Source organism: Pomacea canaliculata, linkage group LG2 (assembly GCF_003073045.1).
Source record: "Pomacea canaliculata isolate SZHN2017 linkage group LG2, ASM307304v1, whole genome shotgun sequence".
NCBI lineage: Eukaryota > Metazoa > Mollusca > Gastropoda > Architaenioglossa > Ampullariidae > Pomacea > Pomacea canaliculata.
This window is the reverse complement of record NC_037591.1, coordinates 12,328,363-12,350,658: the sequence shown is the minus strand read 5'-3', so window position 1 is coordinate 12,350,658 and position 22,296 is coordinate 12,328,363. Positions and strand designations below refer to the sequence as shown.

Here is a 22,296-nt window from a genome sequence, read left to right as displayed (position 1 = left end):
AAACGGAAGCAGTTAAAAAACCCTTGATATAATTCTTTTGACAGAAAGTTCAACTTTATGTGTTGCAGATCCATTTGACCTAACTCTTTCTGTCCACAGCGAGGGAAATTCCGGCACTCAAAGACATAACCCTGACGCCAGAGTAAAAGTTGCAAAAGCCTTACATTTCCAGGACACTTTTGACTCGGTTCCAGAGTGACTCCGATAATTTTAATCACAGGTTAGTAACTCAAGGTAAAACCTGGGTTCATCACTTCATCATTTGAATCAAAGATGGCATTTGATGGGAGGACCCAACACAGACCAGTTCTGACTTGTTCTAAAGAATCCTGTCACGTGGACGGGAATCGGCCAAGGTGGGGCTAGGTAAGAGGATGGGTGCCGCCTAGCAAGCTCAGCCTAACGACAGCACATGATGAGTTACATTGAAACAAATACAGTGGAACCTCGGTTAACGAACTTAATCCGTTCTGGAAAGTTGTTCGTTATCCGAAATGTTCGTTATCCGAAACAATGTTTTCCATAAGAAATAAGGGAAATAGATTTAATTGGTTCCCGGCCCCTGTTGACTCGCTAATATTTGAAAGTTACAGGCTATATATATATAGGTATTTGTTTTAATGAGAACAGTTATAATACAATATAACTGGAGTTAAATAAACATAAAAACATTAACAAAAGCATTTAAACATCAGATAACTTGCCATTTTGACGGCGTGGTGGATGGAGGTGTGGGGAGGAAGGGGTGGAATTACTGCTTTGATTCCCCCTCCATGAGCACACGTGACATTATAAAATCGGGGGAGACTTCCCTTTTCTGTAGCTTTGAGGTTAAAGGAAAAAACTTGTCCAGTGTCTGTTCCTTCTGTCTTTTTTGTAAAACTCTTCGATAATACGACATCACATGTCGACGCTCTGCGCCGCCTTCTACCTCGCCTGCTTAAATTCTGGAGCTTCGCGGCGTATTCGTCGACCACCTCATCACGTTGCTGTGGCACTGATGTCGACATCCTTCCGTTCGCCGTACGCCTCCACTAGGACACCCAAGATCTTTCTCGGCGTATCTCTTGCGTCATGCGGAAGCATCAACACTCGACGTCTGGCAGGTCCCTCCAGCGAGCTCAAGATGTAACCACGAGTCGCATTCTGACACATCGGGTTTAGGGCGAGAGCTAACTCGACCTCTGTTTCAATCTCGTCGACACTCGTTGGTCCACCGGCAAACTACTGAAAGCGGACTAACTAGTATGCTCGTAGAGCCTCTGCCCACCCAACGGATAGCATCATGGTCCTCTCTATGTACTAATCTTCTGTCGTGGGCTTCTGCCCGTGATGAACAAATGTTTCTTTTTGTTCAGCAGTGCTTTTAGGCCCTTGGTCACCCAAGGTTTGTTGTTAGGATAAACATACACTGCCTTGATGGACTGGTGCAATCAACACTATTTTACTCCTCACTTTTACTCCTAACTGTTTGTTAAATGTCTGTATGGGTATGTGAGCAAAGACAAATTTCTGTCCTCCTGGGCAGACAATAAAGTCTGTTTTGATTTTGATTTTGATTGATGTCCGACAGACGCATGCCACCTTCATACTTTGAAATCATTTCCTTTTTCAATTCATTTGTTGGCCGCTTCCTTGTGATTACCTCACTACTATTAATTGCTCTTAGTCTTCTTTGGAGCCATGATTGAGGATTATCTTACTAAAATAAAGCACAACAATCACTAAATAAGAAGGATGCGCATAGATAAAGAACGACTGATCGTAACTGTGTCTCGAGCGCGAATGATGACATGCTGGTCGGTCACGTGTGGTTGACGTGGCTGTTCGTTATCCGAAATTTTGTTCGCTATCCGAGACAAACTTTTAACGAAATTTTTGTTCGTTAACCGAAATATTCGCTATCCGAGGTGTTCGCTAACCGAGGTTCCACTGTACAAATATTGTGTATGTCGCGCCTCGGTATGAAAAACGACCACGCACCCCCTCTGCCTACTACAGATGATGGGAAGAAAGCAAACAGTGCCCTTTACAACGGCAAACCCTTAAAGACGATCTAGTCATGGAAGAGGAACTAGTGAGGAGGTTGATGAAGTCATCAATGGTAAAGAATGGAAAGTCTTCAATCGGTGGAAACGTCCCAGCACTTGTTGCTCAAGTGTGGTGGGGAAGAAACACTAAAGGTACTCGCTGATCTGTGTCGCAAACATTTAGGAGACCATAAAGTGGCAGAAAGGATAGATGCAATCGCTGGTCACATCCCTGTCGAAAACGACGTACCAAACGAAGTCGCAGAACTACAGTACAATGCTAAGGGCAATGCAGAATCGTCTCACACGAAGGAGGTGAAGGAACAATCTGGATTCCGGGCCGACAGAAGCGCTGCTGACAAAATATTCTACAGCCGCATTCAGATTGAAGAAAAAAATTCAGCATGGTAAAGCTGTGTTCTATAACGTATCTAACTTCAAGAAGGCTTTTGACACGAGTCTGGCAGTCGGAGATGTGGCACGTGATCGAAAAGTCAAAATAAGCCACTTCTTGGAGCTCTGTTATGCACTTTCCTATGTCAGTGGATCTTGTCAATACGCGGTGGTATTCAACATCTAACTGCAAAAAATGATGCCCCACTATATGAACATCAAATCTGTGTGTCCATAGGAGAAATACCGTTAAGCATCCTTCGCCTTCCTGATTATACCGATCTGATTTCAGACAGCAGTTATGAGTTGCGGGATGTCACAGATACACTCGCAGTCAGTGTAATGGACATCAGCACACACAAGAGCTGAGCACCTTTGGATAGGAAAAGGAGATATTCATCTGAATGGCGTGCAACTTGAGAAGGTCCAGAGTATAAGTACCCGGGGGCGACACTCTCAAAGAAAGGCAGTTGCTGGCGGATATTCGTCATAAAATCACGGCAGCAAAGTGATGCTGAACAAGATTTGGGGAAGAAGAAGCATTAGCTTTGAGGCCAAATTCAAGATTACAAAGAAAAGACAAAAGAAAAGAATTTAGAAAAGAAACTTAAAAGAAAAAACAAGGAAAGAAAGAGGATCACTTTGCCAGAAGAACCTTTCTTCTGAGACATAATACAATCAAACAGAAAGCCCATGTACAAATGTTTTGTTGTTTGTAGTTTTAAACAGTAAAAGATGGGGTGTATGTCTTTGTGGTGAATGCACTGCACATCTCTGACATGATCACCGCCCTGGTCAGTAGCTAGAAACCTCTCCTCGCCACCGTCAAGCGGTGACTGGTTTGGTATGTTGCTCGGCATGACATTTCACCCAAACAGTCCTCTAGGGGTGTGTGGAGGGAGGACAAGGCAAACGGAAGTGGTCATCGGTGGTGTGTCGTGAGTTTGTTTAGCTTTAAAAGCGAACTTTTAAAATCACAGTTTTAAAAATTATAGAAAACAGTCTGTCTCACTTGGTAAGCAGTCTTGGTCATATGTCATAAGGTCACGTGACGGAGAACGAGACTTCGTCTACTCTAAGTAAACGAAAGAGTCCTATGTAATTTCTCTTCTTAAACACAGCATGTTACAAAAAAACCTTCAACTTTTCCCACAAGAACAGACGCGAAAATATACGAGATTCAAGTGGATCCTACTATTTACGCGATTCTAAGCAGTTTATTTTTGCTTATTGATGCTTAATTATGGCGTAGGTAGGAAGCCATCTGACAATATGGGTAACTCAAGGACAGTTATAAAGTGTTGTCCAGATCCTACTGGTGTTCTTACACCTCTTGGTCCGTAGTCACAAATCAGTGTCAAAGATATCCTGAGGTAAAGAAGCACAAAGTAGTGTCCGAGGGTTGTAGCAATCGCAGTATAACTATGAAAACAAAACGCTTTCCTATGTTGCCTGGGGAACAAACTTACTTTCGCTTTATAACTACAGCCCCTGCTCACTAAACAGTTTGTCTCTAACATAAGAGAGGGTTGGCTGTCCTGGGTTCAGCTCTCGTCTCGGGCAATTTTTTTTTCTGCATGAGGCATCTGCTTTACCGTGATATAACTTCAGTTGCTGGCTCGGCGTAAACTCTAATTCCTCTTCCTCCTCACTGACAAAGCACTCTCTACACTAAGACTTACTTACTTAGTATTTCGCTCACACGAGCCTGGAACCCAAAGCCTGCGGACGCGTTTACGCTGGAGACAAACCGAAGTGTGTAGATGTCTCTCAGGTCAGGAGGAGGTGTCGAGTTGTAGCAATACCTTTGGTACTGTGAATTGTTGTACACCTGAAATCAATTTCAGTCAGATCTTTAAACTGACATACTACTGTATGCGAAACTGGTGCCATTTTACAACAAAGGTATCTGTCATCAAACATCAAATCTTTTCAGGTATGATTTTACGTGTATGTTGAGTTTTCATTTGTTAAGTGCTTAAAATAGAACACGAAACAAAGCAAAACAAAACAACACAAAGTAAAACAAAACAAAAATACGGAAACATACAAAGAGCGAGGTCACACACACATTCACATACACACAACAGACATTCACGCACATGTTCATGTATACATACAACACACACCTACACAATATCTTCTGAACGTAAAACGCCTGCAGGAACAGAAACGGGGTAAAATAAGCTGTCTTTTAAACTTCCAACTACAGTACTAGGGATACTATTGTGACACAATTTCTGCAGTATAGCAGATATCTTGATGCAGGTTGCTTTTGAGAAAACAGTGTTTTTTTTGGTCATTTAACTTTCTCATCCTTCATCAAACGTACAAAAGGGAAACAATTTAACAGCTAAAATATTATTTCCAGTTGCTCTCTTGTTATCACAAGAGCCTGTCAATGGAATGCAGTTGTCCAGGGAAGACGTACCTCGATGTAATCACTGTCACATGATGTGTTCGGGAAGTTAAAGAATGTGAAATTGACTTTCCAGGTGGTATAAAGAGTCAACGATTGGAAGAAGTACAAACAGTTCTGGTTCCCGTAGTATTCACGAGGAAATCCTGGCGACTTGATAGTCCCATTATAGCCCGATGATACTCCTGTGTTGCACACTAAGTACAGTTTAAAAAAAAACCAAATCCTTCATTAGAGTAGATCAATCATGGGGAATCTGACACTAATGTTGAGAGGACAACAGAAATCATATCTTTTAATTGAAAGCTTTAATATTTGGTTAACATAATCAACTGTCAATAATAATTTCATTTCAAATCTGAACAAAAATATGATTAATCAAATACCATCGACTAACGCTAAATTTAAAATACATTTTGATGTCAACAATACAACCAATCGATATTGAATGGAGCTGTTTAATTTTAATATTTTACAGTATGCTCTGAAATTTTCGGCGATCAAAGGAGATGCCTTAAACAGTATATCCGTTTTTTTCTGTTGTTTGGCAGCTCATTTTTTTCCTTTTTAAGTGAAAAACTTCTATCCCGTAGACCAGTGATGCCCAACCTTTTTCGGCCTGCGGGCCATATCCATTTCGGACAGCCGTGTCGCGGGCCACTTCACCGCAAAAATACAAAAAAGAAAAAAAATAGAGCAGATACCATTTTTATTAGAAACAAGTTGTATTTGCCGTTAATTATGTACTAATTAGTGGATATTTGAAGTTGTTTTCCCGAAACCAACTTCTGAATGTCCGGCTGCATCGTAGAGACATCAAGTCGGAGCACTGAATCGAAATGTTCGTCCATGGAAAAAAAGATTGAGAGACGCACCTACGTGGGGATAAATACTTCTTCCCTTTTTTCGGTTTTTTTTTCGGTTTTTTTTTATATTACTAACATGCCGATTACCTGCACTGTGGGCAGAAGTTTCGCGGGCCGGATGGGACAGCGTCGCGGGCCAAATATGGCCCGCGGGCCGTAGACCATACAGGTCTAATGTGTTTATCCACTTACAAAGGCAACAGATATATGCTCGTGTGATAAGGAATGGAAGTTAACAACATAAATATAACTTTACACTTCATCCTGTTCCTGACTACAGAATACGTAGAACACACGTCAACAAAGCAAGACTTACATAAGCTTGTGGACCTTGATACAACAGTCAGGTGAAGAAACAAGAGGAACCAAAGGTTCGCCATCCCTCCACCTTGTCCTTAAAAACGGAACATACAAAATCAGATGTCTTCCATGTTTACCAGGGTTTGTTTGGGTGGATTTTTGTTGCTTACTCTTCCAGTTGGGAGCGTCTGCTCTGTTTCTTAATTGGACTCAACCTTATTCATGAACCGCTGAGAGGTAGCCAGCTGTTGCCCAATAAGAGGACAACAAAATGTCTCGTAAACATTCGCACGCAAGTAACTCCTGCTCGCTGATACAGATTCGTCGTACTTGCTTTTGTACCCTTAACATCTGGTTAGACCGGTCGTAAGCCCATGTTCCCTGTCAGTGAATACTGGTAAATACCTTGTACGTTACAACAATGTTAATTTGTTTTTCGGAAAAGGAGTTCATGTTCCTTGACGGGGTATTTTTACCTAATTAAAACATATTAGTTTAACATGTAATAGCCTCATACATACCTTTTGCTTTCAGTAGTATTGCGAGACGTCAGTTAAACACACGTTGGCACACCTCTCTCACTGACGTGTCATCTCCCGGATGTCTCAGCTGCCCTCACACTGTAAAGCGAGGCTCCCGTTGGGTTGACAGGACCGTTTGAACCCCTCCCCCCCCTTAGATGATGACGTTTTGCGCTGGGGGTCAGTGGGGGGGAAGGGGTTGATATCACCTGACGAAGGTTGAGGACGAACCGAGGACCTAGTGAGCACCTGATGACCTCAGCCCGCTTTTTAAGGGATTGGGGTAGCGAATTTACTTATAGGGAAAAGAAAAGAAATAAGCACAGAGGTAAACGTGATTTTAAAACTTTGCATTTAACACCGTTTCCTGTCCACTAAGACTAATCATTCTAACTAAAATGTTATGGATCTCTTTAGCCTCATTACAATGATATTCTTTCTGTCTGGACATAATTATTTGAATATTTAGCCGTTCACATGACGATTTCTAGGGTTACTGTATTGTTGAAAATAAAAAGGAATATAAAATTCAGACTGAATTTTTTACTTAATTCCTACTTGCCAAGAAGTAGCTAGGTAAAAACTAAAAGAGATCACTCTTTGGATAAAATGGGTTTCGTAGTAGAAAATTTATTGAAAAACTTGTAACCAGCTCTATAAGAAGCTGTTTTAAGCCAAAGTCTTTATCGAGTGTCAACACAACCACAAGAGGCCGGATCTTAGATGTTACCTGGAGTAGCTCAGTAAAAGTACATGATCTGCATTGAGCATTTATTTGCTTTTGTAAAGGTTTAAGAAAACAGGATCGGGCGTCGCTGAACTTGCTCTCACAGGCACAGAGGCAGACTCACACAGTGGAGAGATAAACACACACGTAGGGACCGTACAAAATACAAGTTTATTTGCGGTCACAAGGTGGGACCCATCAGCTAAAAAGGAAAAAAGAAAGAAAAAAAAAGGAGATAATAAATCAGATAATAAAAACAAAAAAAAAACCCAAAGAAAACAGAAAAAGAAAAGAAAACCCCTCCGCCAGTGAAAATGTTAAAGAACATACATACAAGTATGTATGTAAATACTTCAGCAAAACAAATAAACTAATGGGTGCCCACGTAGTCCTGCACCCCACACGGGACTTAACTAAACTCAGCAGAAGACAACCCCCCTTCCAGGCACCACACTGCTGACTGGAACACTGAGTCACAGCGTCAGACAACCGTCCATCGTTCCTCAACACTTCTGTGGTCAGCATCAGAAAGAAGTGTCTACACTGATGATACACCTGGATCCAAGGTACACGTTTTGTTATAATAAAAAGAAACATTCAGTTCACATAGAAATTAATTCACTTTAGGATTCCATGTAGAAAAAGTATGATTAATTTAGTTCCAAAGCAATGAGTCATGTGCAAATTCCTACCACAAACCCTTTCATTGCCGTGTACCAAAATATTTAATTCATGCTGAAAGAAATATTCTTCAACTGATTGGTGGATTTCCTTCGTTGACAGTCATAGTAGCCTCGGCTCTCAATCGCCGACCTGAAACTAAAATCTTTCAGTAGTGAAACATTACAATTCCTCCTCCTCTTCATCATCATCATTGAAAAATTCTAGTACTTCAGTAAACAGTGTAATTACGTCCCCTTAATGTCTCAACCCTAATTTTGTATCTATACAAACAAAGTGTATTTGCATTTCAGAAAAAAATTTGGTTCTGCGGGAAAGGTGGGGGAATACCCTCAGTGTCACTTCCTGGATGTCATGAACACCTCTGATTGCCACTTGGTGGCGCTCGGCTTGCTGTAGCCACACGGCTGTCTACCCTCTCGGCTGGCACATACGCCCCACTCCCTTATTGCCTAAGCGGTCCTGTCCTTGGCTAGACAACAAGCCACACTAGACCCTAGGTGTGGGAGACTGTACGTCCCTTTTAATGTGACTATAATTATAACAAACCATTAGAACGCTTGTATTTGGGAGGCAGAGACGGCAGCTAGCCGCTACTCTTAACCTGAACTAACTGAAATGCTTTAAAGCTTTTTAATATTTCCTGTAAGAGATTGTGTGATAGTATATGTTATTTAACAGCACAAACAGAGTTATTAAAACTGATTTAATACATAGGTTACCCATTAAAAAACAAGATTGTTTTGCTCTTGTCGGGTGCCGTGACAAAGCATTATCATCTCATGGCGAGGAATTATACGGAAAAGTGAAAGCTAATGAGTCAGAACAATTATGAAGGGAGTCAAGGGAGAAAAGCTGACAGTTTCAAAATCTGGAGTCAATGACTTCTGCTAAAATAAGGTGTCGCCTTTATTAATACTTTATTTAGATGGTCTTTTAAAATAACATCGGGAAAAACATTGTAACTTATCCCAGGAATAGTACAAGACAATCCTACTGACTTGCTTATTGTATTAGTAGCAACGATTTCTAAAACACTATGCAAATAAAGCTGCCTTTATATGTAGTTAGATTTATGTAAACATCTTTAGAATCGAAATATCTTTTAGTCACAACAATAACTCAATAATCGGTTTGTTTATGAGTTTCAACAATGCCATATACGGTGATGAATACCGCATCGAGTTTTACCTTTATCAAATTATCTGTATTTCTGAAATCAATGAAGAAGAAATACGCGTTTGTTCAACTTAGAAAACATGACAGAACTATGACGATCCAACAGTAGTTCAGGGTATCAGCAATGTTTATTTTGAAGTGCAGCAATCTACAGCAGGTGAATATTGTCGTATTCACGTGTTGTCATCATAAAGTTTATTCATGTTTCACACAAATCTGAGCGCTTTTGTCTGTGGAATACATTCACATTTATTGGAATGTTGCGGACGCTGCTAAGTGTCATAATATGTACAACTCATATTCTGCTTCTACAAATATTTATACATAGAATTGATACAAGTTTTATTATAACAAAACGGTAAACTTACTAGTTTTACATATAAATAAATGCACTTTATATTTTTACGCAGTAAAGATATTGTCGTGTCAAAGCAATAAACCATAAGTAAATTTCCACAATACTCACTTTTGATTGCCTTTTACAGAAGTATTCTCTAAATACTGAAAAGAAAAAAGGTTTTACCTGATTGGTAGATTACCTTCCTTCACAGCCATGGCAACCTCGGCTCTCCTATTTCAGACCTGAAGCTAAAATCTTTCAGAAATAAAACATCAAAGTTTAATTGGATAACCAGATTCGACCACTATATCATAAATTAAACTCTTCATATATTAAGTAATCATTTTTATTTCTTTTAAAATGGCACAACAAAGTTAAAACTTATGAAAACTAATGTTAATGAAAAAGTATAGTAATTGAATAAAATGTATACATATCTAGCTCCTCTAAACAAACTCGTTGACCTATTTTTAATATTTGGATGAATACAGTCGAGATGTATTGGTGTTTAAAAAATTTACTTGTTTTTTTTAACTTCCCAACATTTGAACTTCCAGAGAGTTGATTCAAATATTTTGTTAGACTTAATTACTTAGTCAAATAAAACATTAAGTGGACAAATCGTAAAACATATTGAACTTCATTCTTCACTTTCAGCAGTATCACAGCTTCCTGCCACTTAATAATGCAACGAGAAATCTTAAACGTGTCTAAGTAAATGGTCATAATGATATATCTTAACAAGAAATAATACGATAAAACAAGAAGTTGATGATAAACACCGAAACCGTAAGACGATGAAGCGAAGAAAATAAAAAAGATATTAATCCTTCAAAGCAATGAAATCATAACCAGTTTTAATCATATATATATAAAAGAGAGAGGTATGCTTAGTAACAGAACACATTGTAATTGAAACAATAAGAGAACAAGTAAAACACACTTACTCATATTTAAGCAGACATACACATTTGCAAAAGCGTAAACGCGTATAAAAGTGACCGTTTAATACTTTCAATGCAAGCCTTTGGCGTATTTATAAATATACATATTTGAAAGTATTCAATCCATATATGTGTGTGCACACGTATTGAACATATTCAGATCATGCATGCAAATAAGCAGTATAGTTGTTCACATAAAAATTTAAACATGTATAATTGCTCAATGTAAATTGAAAGATATTCATACACGGACATCCACAAATAATCATGAATATATTCAGCCAGTATCTGTGTAGTACATCTATAGCATTCTTTAGATAGACATGGTTATTGGTAGCACATTGACAGTGGCTCACATTCACACCAAATATTTCACTTTCAATAAAATGAGAGACGGTGAGGTTGAGGGCAATTCTCTGTCATCTGGTCTGTTGGCGGGAAGCTAGAATTTCTGAAGTTCTCTTGCCTGGGTTAGATGTACAATATAACTAATATGGCTACAATCACATCTCATCAAGGTATCGTAAGGGAGATTATTGATGTTGTTGTCTGTTGTTTTGCCATAGTTACGCATATTTCGGTTAGAATCTGGTTCATAGCAGTCGTCTGTAAACAATAACAACACCACAAGAAGAAAGAGATAAAACAATTCGCTAAATACTAACCATAATAGTGACAAGTAGTCGATCTACAGAGTACACACAACAAAGCCGCCACTGTGCGAAGTTGATTTTGTGTTGCTAGACCCTACATGGGGGCATAATATTCTAAAACAATAATAGATGACAATATATATTGAATTGTTTCTAAGTGATTTATAGTGGGAAATCTTACCTCAGTGTGAGTCTCCATGAGCTGCCTGAATTTGGACCGTGAATACAAGATCGCTGACACTCGTTCGTAAACCGCGATTTTTTGATTACTCAAAGATGGTGGTTGCCTCAAGCATTGTCAAATTCATACTAATACCGTAAGGAACCTCTACTCTAGATAACAATAAAATTTGACTACGTTACTAGCATGAAGGATATAAAATTTACAGAAATCAAATATATGTGTTCATTACCATGCAGGATATGACATTTACAGAAAAAACATGTGTTCATTACTTCGCGTGATTAAACATCAACAGATGATATTTATAAACCTCAAAAAGCGGAAACGTTTGGAAGTAAATATATTTAAGAAAGCAAGATTTACTGTAAGAATACAAGACCTTTATAGAAGTCACGACAATATGTATATAGCTAAAAAGCAAAATAAAATGTGACACAATTACAAGAAATTGAAATGCTATTGATCCAGTCGTTATCGCATTCACACCTTGGCGCCATTATCCGCTGTTTCATTAAAGTAACAGGTGATTGGTCTGCGTTATAATTTATTGACAAATTCCTGCTCTTTGCATTTTGTTATTCAAGAAATGAGCGTGAACTGACTTTCAAGACTACAAACATCAACTCTTTATAGTTTTTTTAAGAAGTGACATAACTTCCCATACATGATAAGATTTGTCTCTAAACTATTTCATAAAATTGTACTTCAAGTACGTCTACAACTTGAAATATTACTGCTGAAAATACTTCATACATCAGAAAAGATAAATACTTGCCGGTCAATGCTGAAGTCGATACGTATGTTGCGTTGAACCCAGTGTCGAAATAGTTATAGCTGGATGTGAAGACGAGGGTCACCTCATTGCTGGTCGACGTGATAGGCTGGGGTGATGAATACCCACAGTATCTGCCAAAAAATACGATGTGAATATTTTATAGATATACAAAATCTATTGCACTCTACTTTTAAAATAAAAAAACAAACATTAGACACTGCTAAGACCCCTCTAGATTCTTCCCGGAAATTACTTTCGTTCTCTCTCGGCAGTCATTCATTAACTACTATTGTAAGCTTTCTGTATTTTTTACAAATAAAATCGTAACACAATATAAGCTCCACCGGTTTCTACCTAATCATCCTTTTAAGACACAGATTAAAAAATACTTACGTCCCAATCAGAATTGATCCTGATGAATTTTTGTCGTAGACTTCCAAGATACCTCTCATAGACCACAAGCAATTATTATTTTCATAGCCCAGGGAAAATGACTCAAAGGTCAAGGTGATGTTGTGTCCAGGTTCTACTCGTATGGTGGTCTCACAGCGAAGGCCTGGAGGAAATGTCCCTGGATAATTAGGACTAGTGACGAAACCTTTATCACCGACAAGCAAATTCTCGCCACATCCTGCAATGAAATATAATTTTAAAATCAAAATGAGTCTACCCATAATTCTTAATCGGGAGTGAACTAACATCACGCTATTTTGTTCTTCTAGCTCAAGTCCCTTTCTCGGTCTACAATGCATAGAGAAATATCACTTTACCAGCCATTGTCCGCACAAACGAAATGTTGAAGCCACCCTTTGTTATATTGCTGTCTGTGACAAAGTGTAGAGTGGTTGGAAAATAGGTGGTCAAGCTTTGCCTTGGTTCTCTTCCACAGACCTTCTTGGCCTCTGGAGGTATGACATATCCCGGGTTATTCCATGGAACTTGAAGGATCTAAAATTGCAATAGTTTTCCATCATCATCCATCATCCATCATCAATAATTATCATTCATCATCATCATTCGTCATTCGCCTTTCGTCATTCATCATCATGATGTACCAAAAGCATCAATAATGCTTTATACAATGGATGTCTACCTTCTTTCCGTTTCCTAGAACAGTGACTTTTATTATTTTATTGACGAATTTTAGGTAATTTTCAATCGCTAGAGCTGTTTTGCAGTCGTTTGAAACATGGTTGGAGGCTTCTCTGCTTCTGTTCTTTGTGTTCGATTATATTTGCGGAGTAGTTTCTTAGAGTTTTGCTCCTTTTTAATACATTTCTTATCGAGACATTTATTACTTGATCTTCATGAATGTTTGCCTTTGTACAACATCATTTTCTGTACCGAGCTACTATAAAATCTGTAAAACGTTGAATAGCTGCGTCTTGAGATATTTCTGAATATTTACAAGCTTCTTCTACCATTCTCTTTTTTCTGAGTTTCCCTATTTTTATATTCCTGTTGCTTTGTTAAGTCGCACGCAAATCGTGTGGTCTCAGTGCTTTTCAATAGTCCGTCCTGCGCCTTGGAAACTACATGAAATGTGCATCGAAGTAGGCCTATGTGAACACACCACTCGCCAAATTATCTCCCTTAAGTATCTAGTCACGAGTCCGAACTAAACAGAAAATAGTCCCCAGCACCACTATGTCTTGACCCTGCAGACCAAGTGCTGATCGGTGACCACCGAGAAGGTCAGTTGGCAATGATTGAGACCTCCTGTATGATTGTTCTCTCTTGAGGCGGCCTACAATATTACTGCTGCTTATGTGATGATATTACTCATCACCAACCTTCCCAACTGTCATTAGTTGTGCATCCTTTATCCCCCCGGCCTCAAGTGTGCAATCGCCTTCAGGTGGAAACTCTCTCCCCAATTCACGAACAGGAGCTAAGATTGTTGGGAAGGGGGGAAATGGGTTAATTAGAGCCAGAGAAGGAACCTGGCACCACAAGAGTTAAACCCGTATCTCACCTCCAGATAGTCGTATATGCAAGATCCTTTGGAATCCGGCTCTTGCAGATTGAAGCTGTCAAAAGTGAAGGTAATGAAGTAACCAGCTTGGTAATAAGGTATCTGTATCTCATACAAACAGTTCACATTGTCCGGGTAGCTGGAGGGAAACCCTGGCGACTGAATCCAGCCCTCTGTAGTCTGCTGTGGCCACTGACATGCTAGAACAGAGGTGTCAAGGAATATCGGGGTAACGACTGATACCACAGCAACTAGGCCGAAGACATCACACAAAGTTAATGTGCAAGAAGTTAAGGTTTCACCAGCTTCGAGTCTTGTGTTGAAACTCTCCCTAATCTACAAGCCCTACTCATTCTGAGCATAAATACCAACTATAACTTTTGAAGCTAGGATATAAAACGCATTATATTCATAATTAGACGGTCTAAGTCAAAGCATTGCGGTCTACTTCAAAGTACATAGATGATCCTTCAATGAGAACCAGATTTAGCTTTACGAAAGCAGCGATACACAAGTGTACAAAAACCAGCTATTCTGTAGGTTTTTAAAGAAAAAAAACTTAAAATCATTTATTAAAGACTTTAGTATGTGTTTAGTGTACAATGTTTCCTGCTGTAATCTTGATGTAGTCGCTACTAAGTGTTGAGAAGGCACAATGATACATTTAAATCGCCTCTTGCAACAGCAACTTATTGCAAACAGTCATAATTAAGTTTGTTAGTAAATTCATGCATCAAATCAGGTTATAATATAAATACATTGCTCAGCTACCTTTGGTTGTGTAAAATAGTTATTAGGAAATAATTTAACATTTTTAATAACGAGTTTTACAAAACATTTAGGCTTCAGTCGGGGAAAAAGTCACAAAAAATCCTAAACGCTTATCTCAAATAATTAGTCAGCAAAAACAATTTGATAAGATGTTAAAGTCTTTTTAGGTTGTTAGTTCAGAATCAACACAAAACGGTTAATTGGTTAATAGATTTGTCAAAAAACTTAAGCTGTCTGCAGAATAATGTAACATTTCTCGAAACATGCTATTTGACTGATGATAAATTTAATCTACAATTTAATAAAGACTGAATTTTTTTCAGTTGCCATAAGTATAATAAAAAATTTTCGAATATTTTATTAATATACACAACAACTTATTTGTCTGGAATAGAGGCGACATGTGTAAACTTGCTGCAGCATACAGTTACTTACCCATTTCATGTTACAATAAGAGTATTTACAATGGTCACAGACCATTTGTAGTGTCGCTTTTTCCCTAATAGTGGGATTTAATTTATACACTAAATAATATTTTAAACGAGCAAAGCAAACATGGCTTTCTTATTCACAATGATTTAAACATCACCATGCAAAGAAAGTTGTCAAAACAACAAACAATATAGACCCTCCTATTTTGACAAATCAGACCAAAGAGGATCAAACTGTCAATGTTTAAATTTTTTATTTAAAAATAGTTTAGCGACTCTCACCTTTTCTCCAGGACGCGTTAAAACCTCGTCCATTATCCTCCCAGTCAGAGACAAACCTCATCGTCATGCTGTTGTTTACAGAATATATCACAAGTCCATAGTCGTTGATGCGCATTCCGCATAGTCGGAAGTTCGACCCTGAGTCTCCACTGGGATATGCACCTGTGAACTAAATGAAAGGAACGAAATGGTTTTGTCCATTTTTAAAATAGCCTCATTGTGGTTACAAATATGCAATATATATATATAGAGATTAAAAAACTGAAATGTATAAACATCTCTTCAAATAGAGCAGAGCATAAAGGTAAAGAACCATTTCGAGGTCAAGGCGTGATAGATAAAAGAAAGCACAAAGTAGTAGTCTAGAAAGTTTACGGAGCATGATGGCACAAGACACATTTTATCAGGAGTTCAGTTGATGTCTCTGACATGCACTGGTTACTGGAAAATCTAATCAATATCAAAATGTCGCGAGGAAATACATAACCTTCAGATCAAATATATGGAAAACTGCACGGTTCGTAAATCAGAAAAACTTAAACATCCTGTCAAATAAAACAAATCGGAAAACTTAAAGCAAGAGAAAGATCAGGCAGCAGAGACCGTTAGTGGAGGAAAAGGGGGAAAGGACCTGGACATACATAAATCCATAAAATGCTCTTACCAGCAAAGAATCTCCAGCACAGGGATACGGGGCAAACAATGGTCCTATGTCGATGTCATGTATTTCCATTCTAACGAAGAAGGGATCTTCCACTGTGATCCTCCACTCACACACTCGTAGGTTGTCGTAGTTGGCCGGGTAGTTTGGAGACAACACAACACCCTCGTCACCAGAAATGTCCCCGCCACAATCCCTCAGGACTGAAAAAGACATTTTAAGCCCCTCTTAATTTGTTTCATATTTTGAACCTATGGATCCGAATTAGGGGTGGGTTTGAGGGTAATCGATAATCGATGCAGTTTTTATTTATTGCTACTTCTTGCGACATAGAAAGCAGACGTGAGATAAAGAATATGAAAAAAATATAATTCAAATAAAACAAAAAGAAAAAGAACAGCAGAAAAAATAACAACGAGTAAACATCATATTATTTTATCGTAGCTGTTTCAAAAATAATTTTTTTCTGGACTGTTACTAATCAAATATTCATCGTCCGAACTAAAATGTTGTAGCGATATGGACATCGCTATTCTCGTCAAGATAATATTACTTTGCGATTGACATAGTTAACATAGACAATATTTCGGTGTTTCCAAGATAATTTCTCGTTTTTCTTTGTTCTTTAAATTGTACATCTGAAAAAAAAACAGTATTTATATTTAAATCTTACTGACAACGTCCCTTGCCATTCAGTCACTTTTTCAAAACTACAAGCCATTGTTCTTACTGGCAGATTTGTTAAAAGACTTGTACCGAGCTGCAAAATAAGCATCAGCGAAGCCAAAGTCTTCGTTAAGGGTCAACACAATCAGAAGTAGCCGGGTCCTGGATGTTACAGGGAGCAGCTCATCATCACTGCGCGCTCTGCAGAGATTAAATATTTAATTGCTTTAGCCATATGCAATGAGGAGAGAGCTGATGAATTGCTCCTCCACCAACACACACGCATGAAAACCATTTGCTGAAATGTCGGGTCGGAAAATTTGAAGACTAGAACAGTTAATAAATAAAGACACTTCAAAGCAATTCTTGGTGTCACTCTTGCTTCTGTGTGTGTGTGTTTGTGTGTCTGTCATCGGATGAATTCCGTGGTACGTGGTGGTGTGCATATGTGTGTGTCTATCTCTGTCCACATTGGCATACTCTGTGTTCTATCAAAGACAAATGTGAACTACATCTGGACATATGCGCCCACCCACACACACACACACACGCGTATGAACTGTATTTTATCGACTTTTTCTTGTTAAATCTCCTATTACATATGTCATTAGTCTCGCCTTTCTTACTAGATGATTTTCTGAAAGCCACGAAACAAACCGTTATGGAAACCTCTCAGGCGGAGTCGATTGTTTCCTTCTCAAAAATTATAAATGTTTAAGTAAAGATACAGATATAAGTATTTAAGTTTTCACGAACTCGTACCGGACAAGTAAGCTGCTGTCTGTTTGTACTCCATCGTAAATCTCCAGGTAACTGCTGTCCGAGTAGCCAGCTTCGGGTACTACAGTTCGCATGTCTAATTCTGTAATGAGGAGCTGAATAACTTCATCCTCTTCAGCTTCGATAGTCCAGGCGCAGATCCCGTTCCTGTGGAATTTGTTGAGATAATGAGTTGTAGATCTTTGAACATCGATGTCCCCTTCTCCAGCGCTGGCATTGATCGCTGAACCACATGTTGCTGTAAAAAAAAGGAGAAAAGATAGATAACGCGGTGGGGTTCTATCCATTTACGGGTTGACCAATGATCACTAATCGATTGATTAAGTAGCACATATCCCACAAACCCAAGGTAGATGAAAGTGAGGATACACGTGGATACACCTTCACACTTCACATGGACAAAGTTGTAGCGAGGACCGACAAGCGCGTTGAGGAGAGTTGAGAGTTGGGAAGGAGGGAGAACTACAGCTTCTCAGTGAGATGTCAGATTGTAGATGTAGGGTTTTGGCTAAAGTTAGGAGTGGACGTTTGTGGGTATTTTGGGGCTAATCCCGGTACCGAAGAAGCGTTCCCAGATATAGATAGAGGTCCGTGTAGACAAACATAAATGCTCACTAATATTTTCTTTTACTGTTTTAATTTTCCAGAGAGAAAAAAGTGCGAAAATTAAGATATAAAACGATGCACAGATCATTAGTTTGCATAGTGGAAATTGGACTTCTTTACCTCCATACTTGTGTAAACACAAATGTTTTCATTTGTTAATTGTCGAGAACTGCAGCATATGCATTCCATTAGCATTTAAACACGAAATTTGTACCTACTAATATTTTTTATTACTAGTTCATCATTAGCTCAAACAATCAATATACTTAGATGTACCAGGACTCTTTAAGATATTTCCATTGTGACGTGTAGAAGACAAAGCATTCCCTCGTCAAATTTTAAAATATTTTTATTTATATAAAATGCAACGTATACATCGAGAACCGAATAGCTAATGATTTCTGTAGTATCCTGTCTGGAATACTTACAGTTCTGTGTAGCCAGCATAGTAATTGAGAGAGAAAAGTTAGATGTGTAGTTGGCGATGTACTCCATAAGCACGGTGCTGGGTGCCTCATCTACGGCAATCTTGTTATATTTGGATTTACTTCAATCAGACAATTAAAACGTTTAACAAAATAATAATTTTATAAATTAAATTTAGAATAAAGTTTAAGAAGATTCTTTGACAGTAATGATTGATTTTAGTAAAATTTCTCACATGCTCGGGAATTTTGTATATGTAATAGTAGTCTACCATATATGCACAGTAAAAACCAAATCAACTTAGCGATATGTAGAAGGATCTTCAAATACAGTCGTGACCAAAGATTTCATAGAAATAATTCAAAGTTTTCTGTCTTTTAATTTTAACATATCTCAGAATCACTACTGACCTTTAAATTTTGTGTCATCGTTGTAGTGTGCCATTGGAATTAGAGACGTTTCCGGTATGAACGAAATAATCATTCTATTCAATTATTGTCAGGCTTGTCATTTTGCACTTTCCATTTTTTATCAACTACTGAGACTGCAAGAAAATACTCTTCAGTTTCAGTACCTACAGGTTACATCTTATTTATTTATTTATTACACGTTTGTATTTAGTTTCAGGTAAGAATAAAAACCGTGAAAGTATCAGCTCTTCTTGCTGAAGACAGAAACTGTTAATGCAACTCACATTGCGATCAAAGAACTTTGATCTTTAGTTGTTCCTTTGTACATTTTAAAATGCTGATTTATCCTCTTGTAATCACAACAAAAGGAACCCATCATCATGATGACCAGTCCCTCGTCTGCGGTTACCTCCCATTCACATATTACTTGCATGTTCTCATTTTGTTGAAAGTTGAAGGAATATGAAATATTTTCTTCGAGGCGTATGCTTGTATTTCCACAATCTGCAAAAAGCAGAGCAGACGATGATGGTGATGATGATGATAATGACGATGATGATATAAAGAGTACACTTCTAGAGCGCCAATTTCCAACTTTATAGGTAAGCTCAATAATAATAATAATAATAATAATAATAATAATAATAATAATAATAATAATAATAATAATAATAATAATAATAATAATAATAATAAGCTGAAAATACTACTATTCATACCACAGTTGAAAAAGAACAGATAATATTTGTGGGAATGATGTTTTTAGCTTCTCATAGGTCTGAATAATGCTTCTTTAAAAACCCTAATGAGTTCCCAATCCATAGGAAGAAGACAGCACAACTCGTCATCATCCTTCATGTTTTGCAAATCCATCTGCTTCCCTCTGTAGTTGTGATCTAGTATTTCCAGAATCGTCAGAACACTGCTATAAATTCTGTAGAAAATGATATTACGGGAAACAGATTTCTATTTTTTTCTTGAAAAAGTATCAGACCTATTTTATTTCATGGCCAGTGCATTAAAGTAGCAGCTTTTCACACACTGGTTAACAGGTCTGCATACAATAGTAGACCAATACCTACCCTGAATAATCTTGTACATTAAGTAAAATATCTTAAGGATCGACATCATAACGACGAGAGAATATAACACACTGCATCCACTGTGTGACCTTCTCACCTATGAAATAAACAAAGAAAGGGTTATGGAATAAGAGTAGCCTGGTGGACAGGTAAATAGAAGACTGTAGATTAAATCCAAAGGTTGCAAATAAACAAAAAAAAAAATTCTCCTTGGGAACTTCCGTCCTCTCCCCTGGAATACCAAAGAGGAAGGGACTGACTTAGGCTCTAGTGGCCGCGGTGTTAGCTTTGGCGAGGAACTAGTCAGTCCGGCTAGATAAGCAATTTAGCAATTACACTATTATAACTCCACACTTCATCAAGTCACCATCTATAAAATACGACAGAAAAGCATTACTTACTCTGGCTTGTGGTCACTGATACAACAGTGAGGTGAAGCAGCAAGATGAACCAAAGATTAGCCATTGGTTTCGCCATCCTTCCACCTAGTCATTAAAAAGAAATATTAAAAATACTAAGATTTTCTTCCAAAGAGCTAACTAGCCAGCAGACCTGCATCACCTGGGTTGATGTTTGCCACTAACTCTTGCAGATGGGATGTTGTTGCTTTATTTGCTGTTGCTTTGTTTATCACTTAATTTTATGCCAAGCGTTTCATACGCCACTAAGAATATGTTTGGTAATACACTGTAGTAGCACAAAATAGTGTAGGGTCGAGAAGGGGCGTATTTATCAAGAACGAGTGTGAAAAGGATTAAATTCCTATTTTGACTTATCACTGGCCCGTTAGAGGAAGAGAAGAATAAGAAAGAAATTGTCGGAAGTGTATGCCAATAAGATGTACTGCATGGAGGTCGCCCGGGGGCTGGTGTAGCCAGCTCTCTTAATCTGGCCAGAGGGACGGGCCAGCACGTGGCACGTATCTCTACTACTGCGGAGGAGAATGAGGTAATAGACCCACCAGGGGAGGGACTCTCCTCCGGTAGGTTTACTTGTAAATTTGATGTATAATGCTTGATGTAATGTTTGTTTTCTTTTCCTTTTAAGTTGGCGAGTCGTAGTTTGGGGACCTCCAATTAACTTACGTGTTGTATTGTCCCCTCGTGCACGTGTTTTGTGTCCACTGAGGAGTGGTTGGGTTCGTTGCTCGCGTCGGGCACGCGTGTCTGTGTGACTGCCAGTGTGTCTGTGAGAGAGCGAGTCTTGGACGCCCGACTGCGTTACGCGACACAGGTAGCGATGAAAAAATGAACAAGCTAGAGAATGTTGGCATGACACAGGTTCTGGTTACAAACAGTAACTCAGATTTTCCATTCTGCAGCTCAATTTTTGGATATAGTTATCGTTGCCGTTCACATCAATCAAGTGAAAGGGACAAAAATCCAGAAACATGGAGTGCCTGTGGGGAATTATTGTTGCAGCAATTATTCGAGTTGACGTGCCTCTCTTACTCCCATAATGAAATTGTTATATGCAGCGTGTGGTAGATCGTCACGCCTTTCTTCTTCTCTTTGCACAACACATTCCTTCTTGTTTTTCAGACGATGAAGGCAGGCAAGACGGATGTAGGTCACACTAGCAATACTCGTTGACATTTGCTGTATTGAGTCTCTACATTTAACGTTTAATGCAGAACGAGAGCCACTGGTTAGACCGCTTGTTTACCCGTGTGCACTGTCAAGGGCAAAAGTGTTTTCTCCGCACTGGAGTTGTTGTACTGATCAATGGAGGGTAGCCTCACACGATACACGATACAGTCTTTCCAACCACGAAGCCAAGAGTACAAATATTCTGTACGCTACACTAACGCTTCTAGTTTTATCGGAGAATGAGTTTATGTATTTTAATGAGGCATTTATTCTGACTAAAACAGATTAGCTTTTAGAAGTGTGACTGTGTCACACCTCTCTCACTGACCTGTTATCTCCCGGGTATCTCAGGCTGCCGTCACACAGGAAAGTGAGGCTCCCACTGGGTTGAATGGATTCTGCTAAATGTTGACTGTGCACCCTGGGTGACTGAAGGTGATATCACCTGACATAAGATGAGGACTAACACAGGACCTGGTGAAGACCGGTACAGGTGACAAACAGAGCGTCGAACCAAAGCAGAGCTGAACATATCTACCCGCTCTCCAAGGCACTCGGGTAGTGAATCTACTTCCGGAAAGGAAATTTCTATGTGAGTCCTATTG

The 22,296-nt window shown here is 38.7% G+C and overlaps 2 protein-coding genes and 1 long non-coding RNA gene across 3 annotated transcripts in view; all 3 read right to left on the bottom strand.

Annotated features, from left to right (window-relative positions):
- LOC112557061 (cubilin-like) overlaps window positions 1–22,296 on the bottom strand; it is an 87,338-nt gene that overhangs the window by 27,196 nt on the left and 37,846 nt on the right. The window contains exon 4 of the mRNA XM_025226686.1: window positions 4,110–4,254. Within this exon, the coding sequence (XP_025082471.1) occupies window positions 4,110–4,254 (145 nt within the window). The remainder of the gene's footprint in view (window positions 1–4,109; window positions 4,255–22,296) is intronic.
- Window positions 11,897–19,423, bottom strand: LOC112557066 (cubilin-like). Its single transcript, XM_025226693.1, has 10 exons — window positions 19,305–19,423; window positions 18,613–18,731; window positions 17,561–17,816; window positions 16,863–16,999; window positions 16,136–16,335; window positions 15,472–15,640; window positions 13,988–14,187; window positions 12,783–12,960; window positions 12,406–12,643; window positions 11,897–12,143 (listed from the first exon to the last, which is right to left on the bottom strand). The coding sequence occupies exons 1-10, from the start codon at window positions 19,400–19,402 to the stop codon at window positions 11,918–11,920; spliced, it is 1,821 nt and encodes a 606-aa protein (XP_025082478.1). The 5' UTR covers window positions 19,403–19,423; the 3' UTR covers window positions 11,897–11,917.
- On the bottom strand, window positions 19,497–22,235 carry LOC112557080. Its single transcript, XR_003097889.1, has 3 exons — window positions 22,020–22,235; window positions 20,504–20,587; window positions 19,497–19,524 (listed from the first exon to the last, which is right to left on the bottom strand). It is a non-coding gene; the product is annotated as an uncharacterized LOC112557080 (long non-coding RNA).

Coding starts and splice junctions, on each gene's coding strand:
- LOC112557066 (XM_025226693.1), bottom strand. CDS start 19,402: ATGATGATGGGTTCCTTTTGTTGTGATTACAAGAGGATAAATCAGCAT. Junction 12,644..12,782: donor GTTTGTGCGGACAATGGCTG/GTAAAGTGATAT, acceptor ATTTCATTGCAG/GATGTGGCGAGAATTTGCTT. Junction 12,144..12,405: donor GGATCAATTCTGATTGGGAC/GTAAGTATTTTT, acceptor ATTTTTTGGCAG/ATACTGTGGGTATTCATCAC.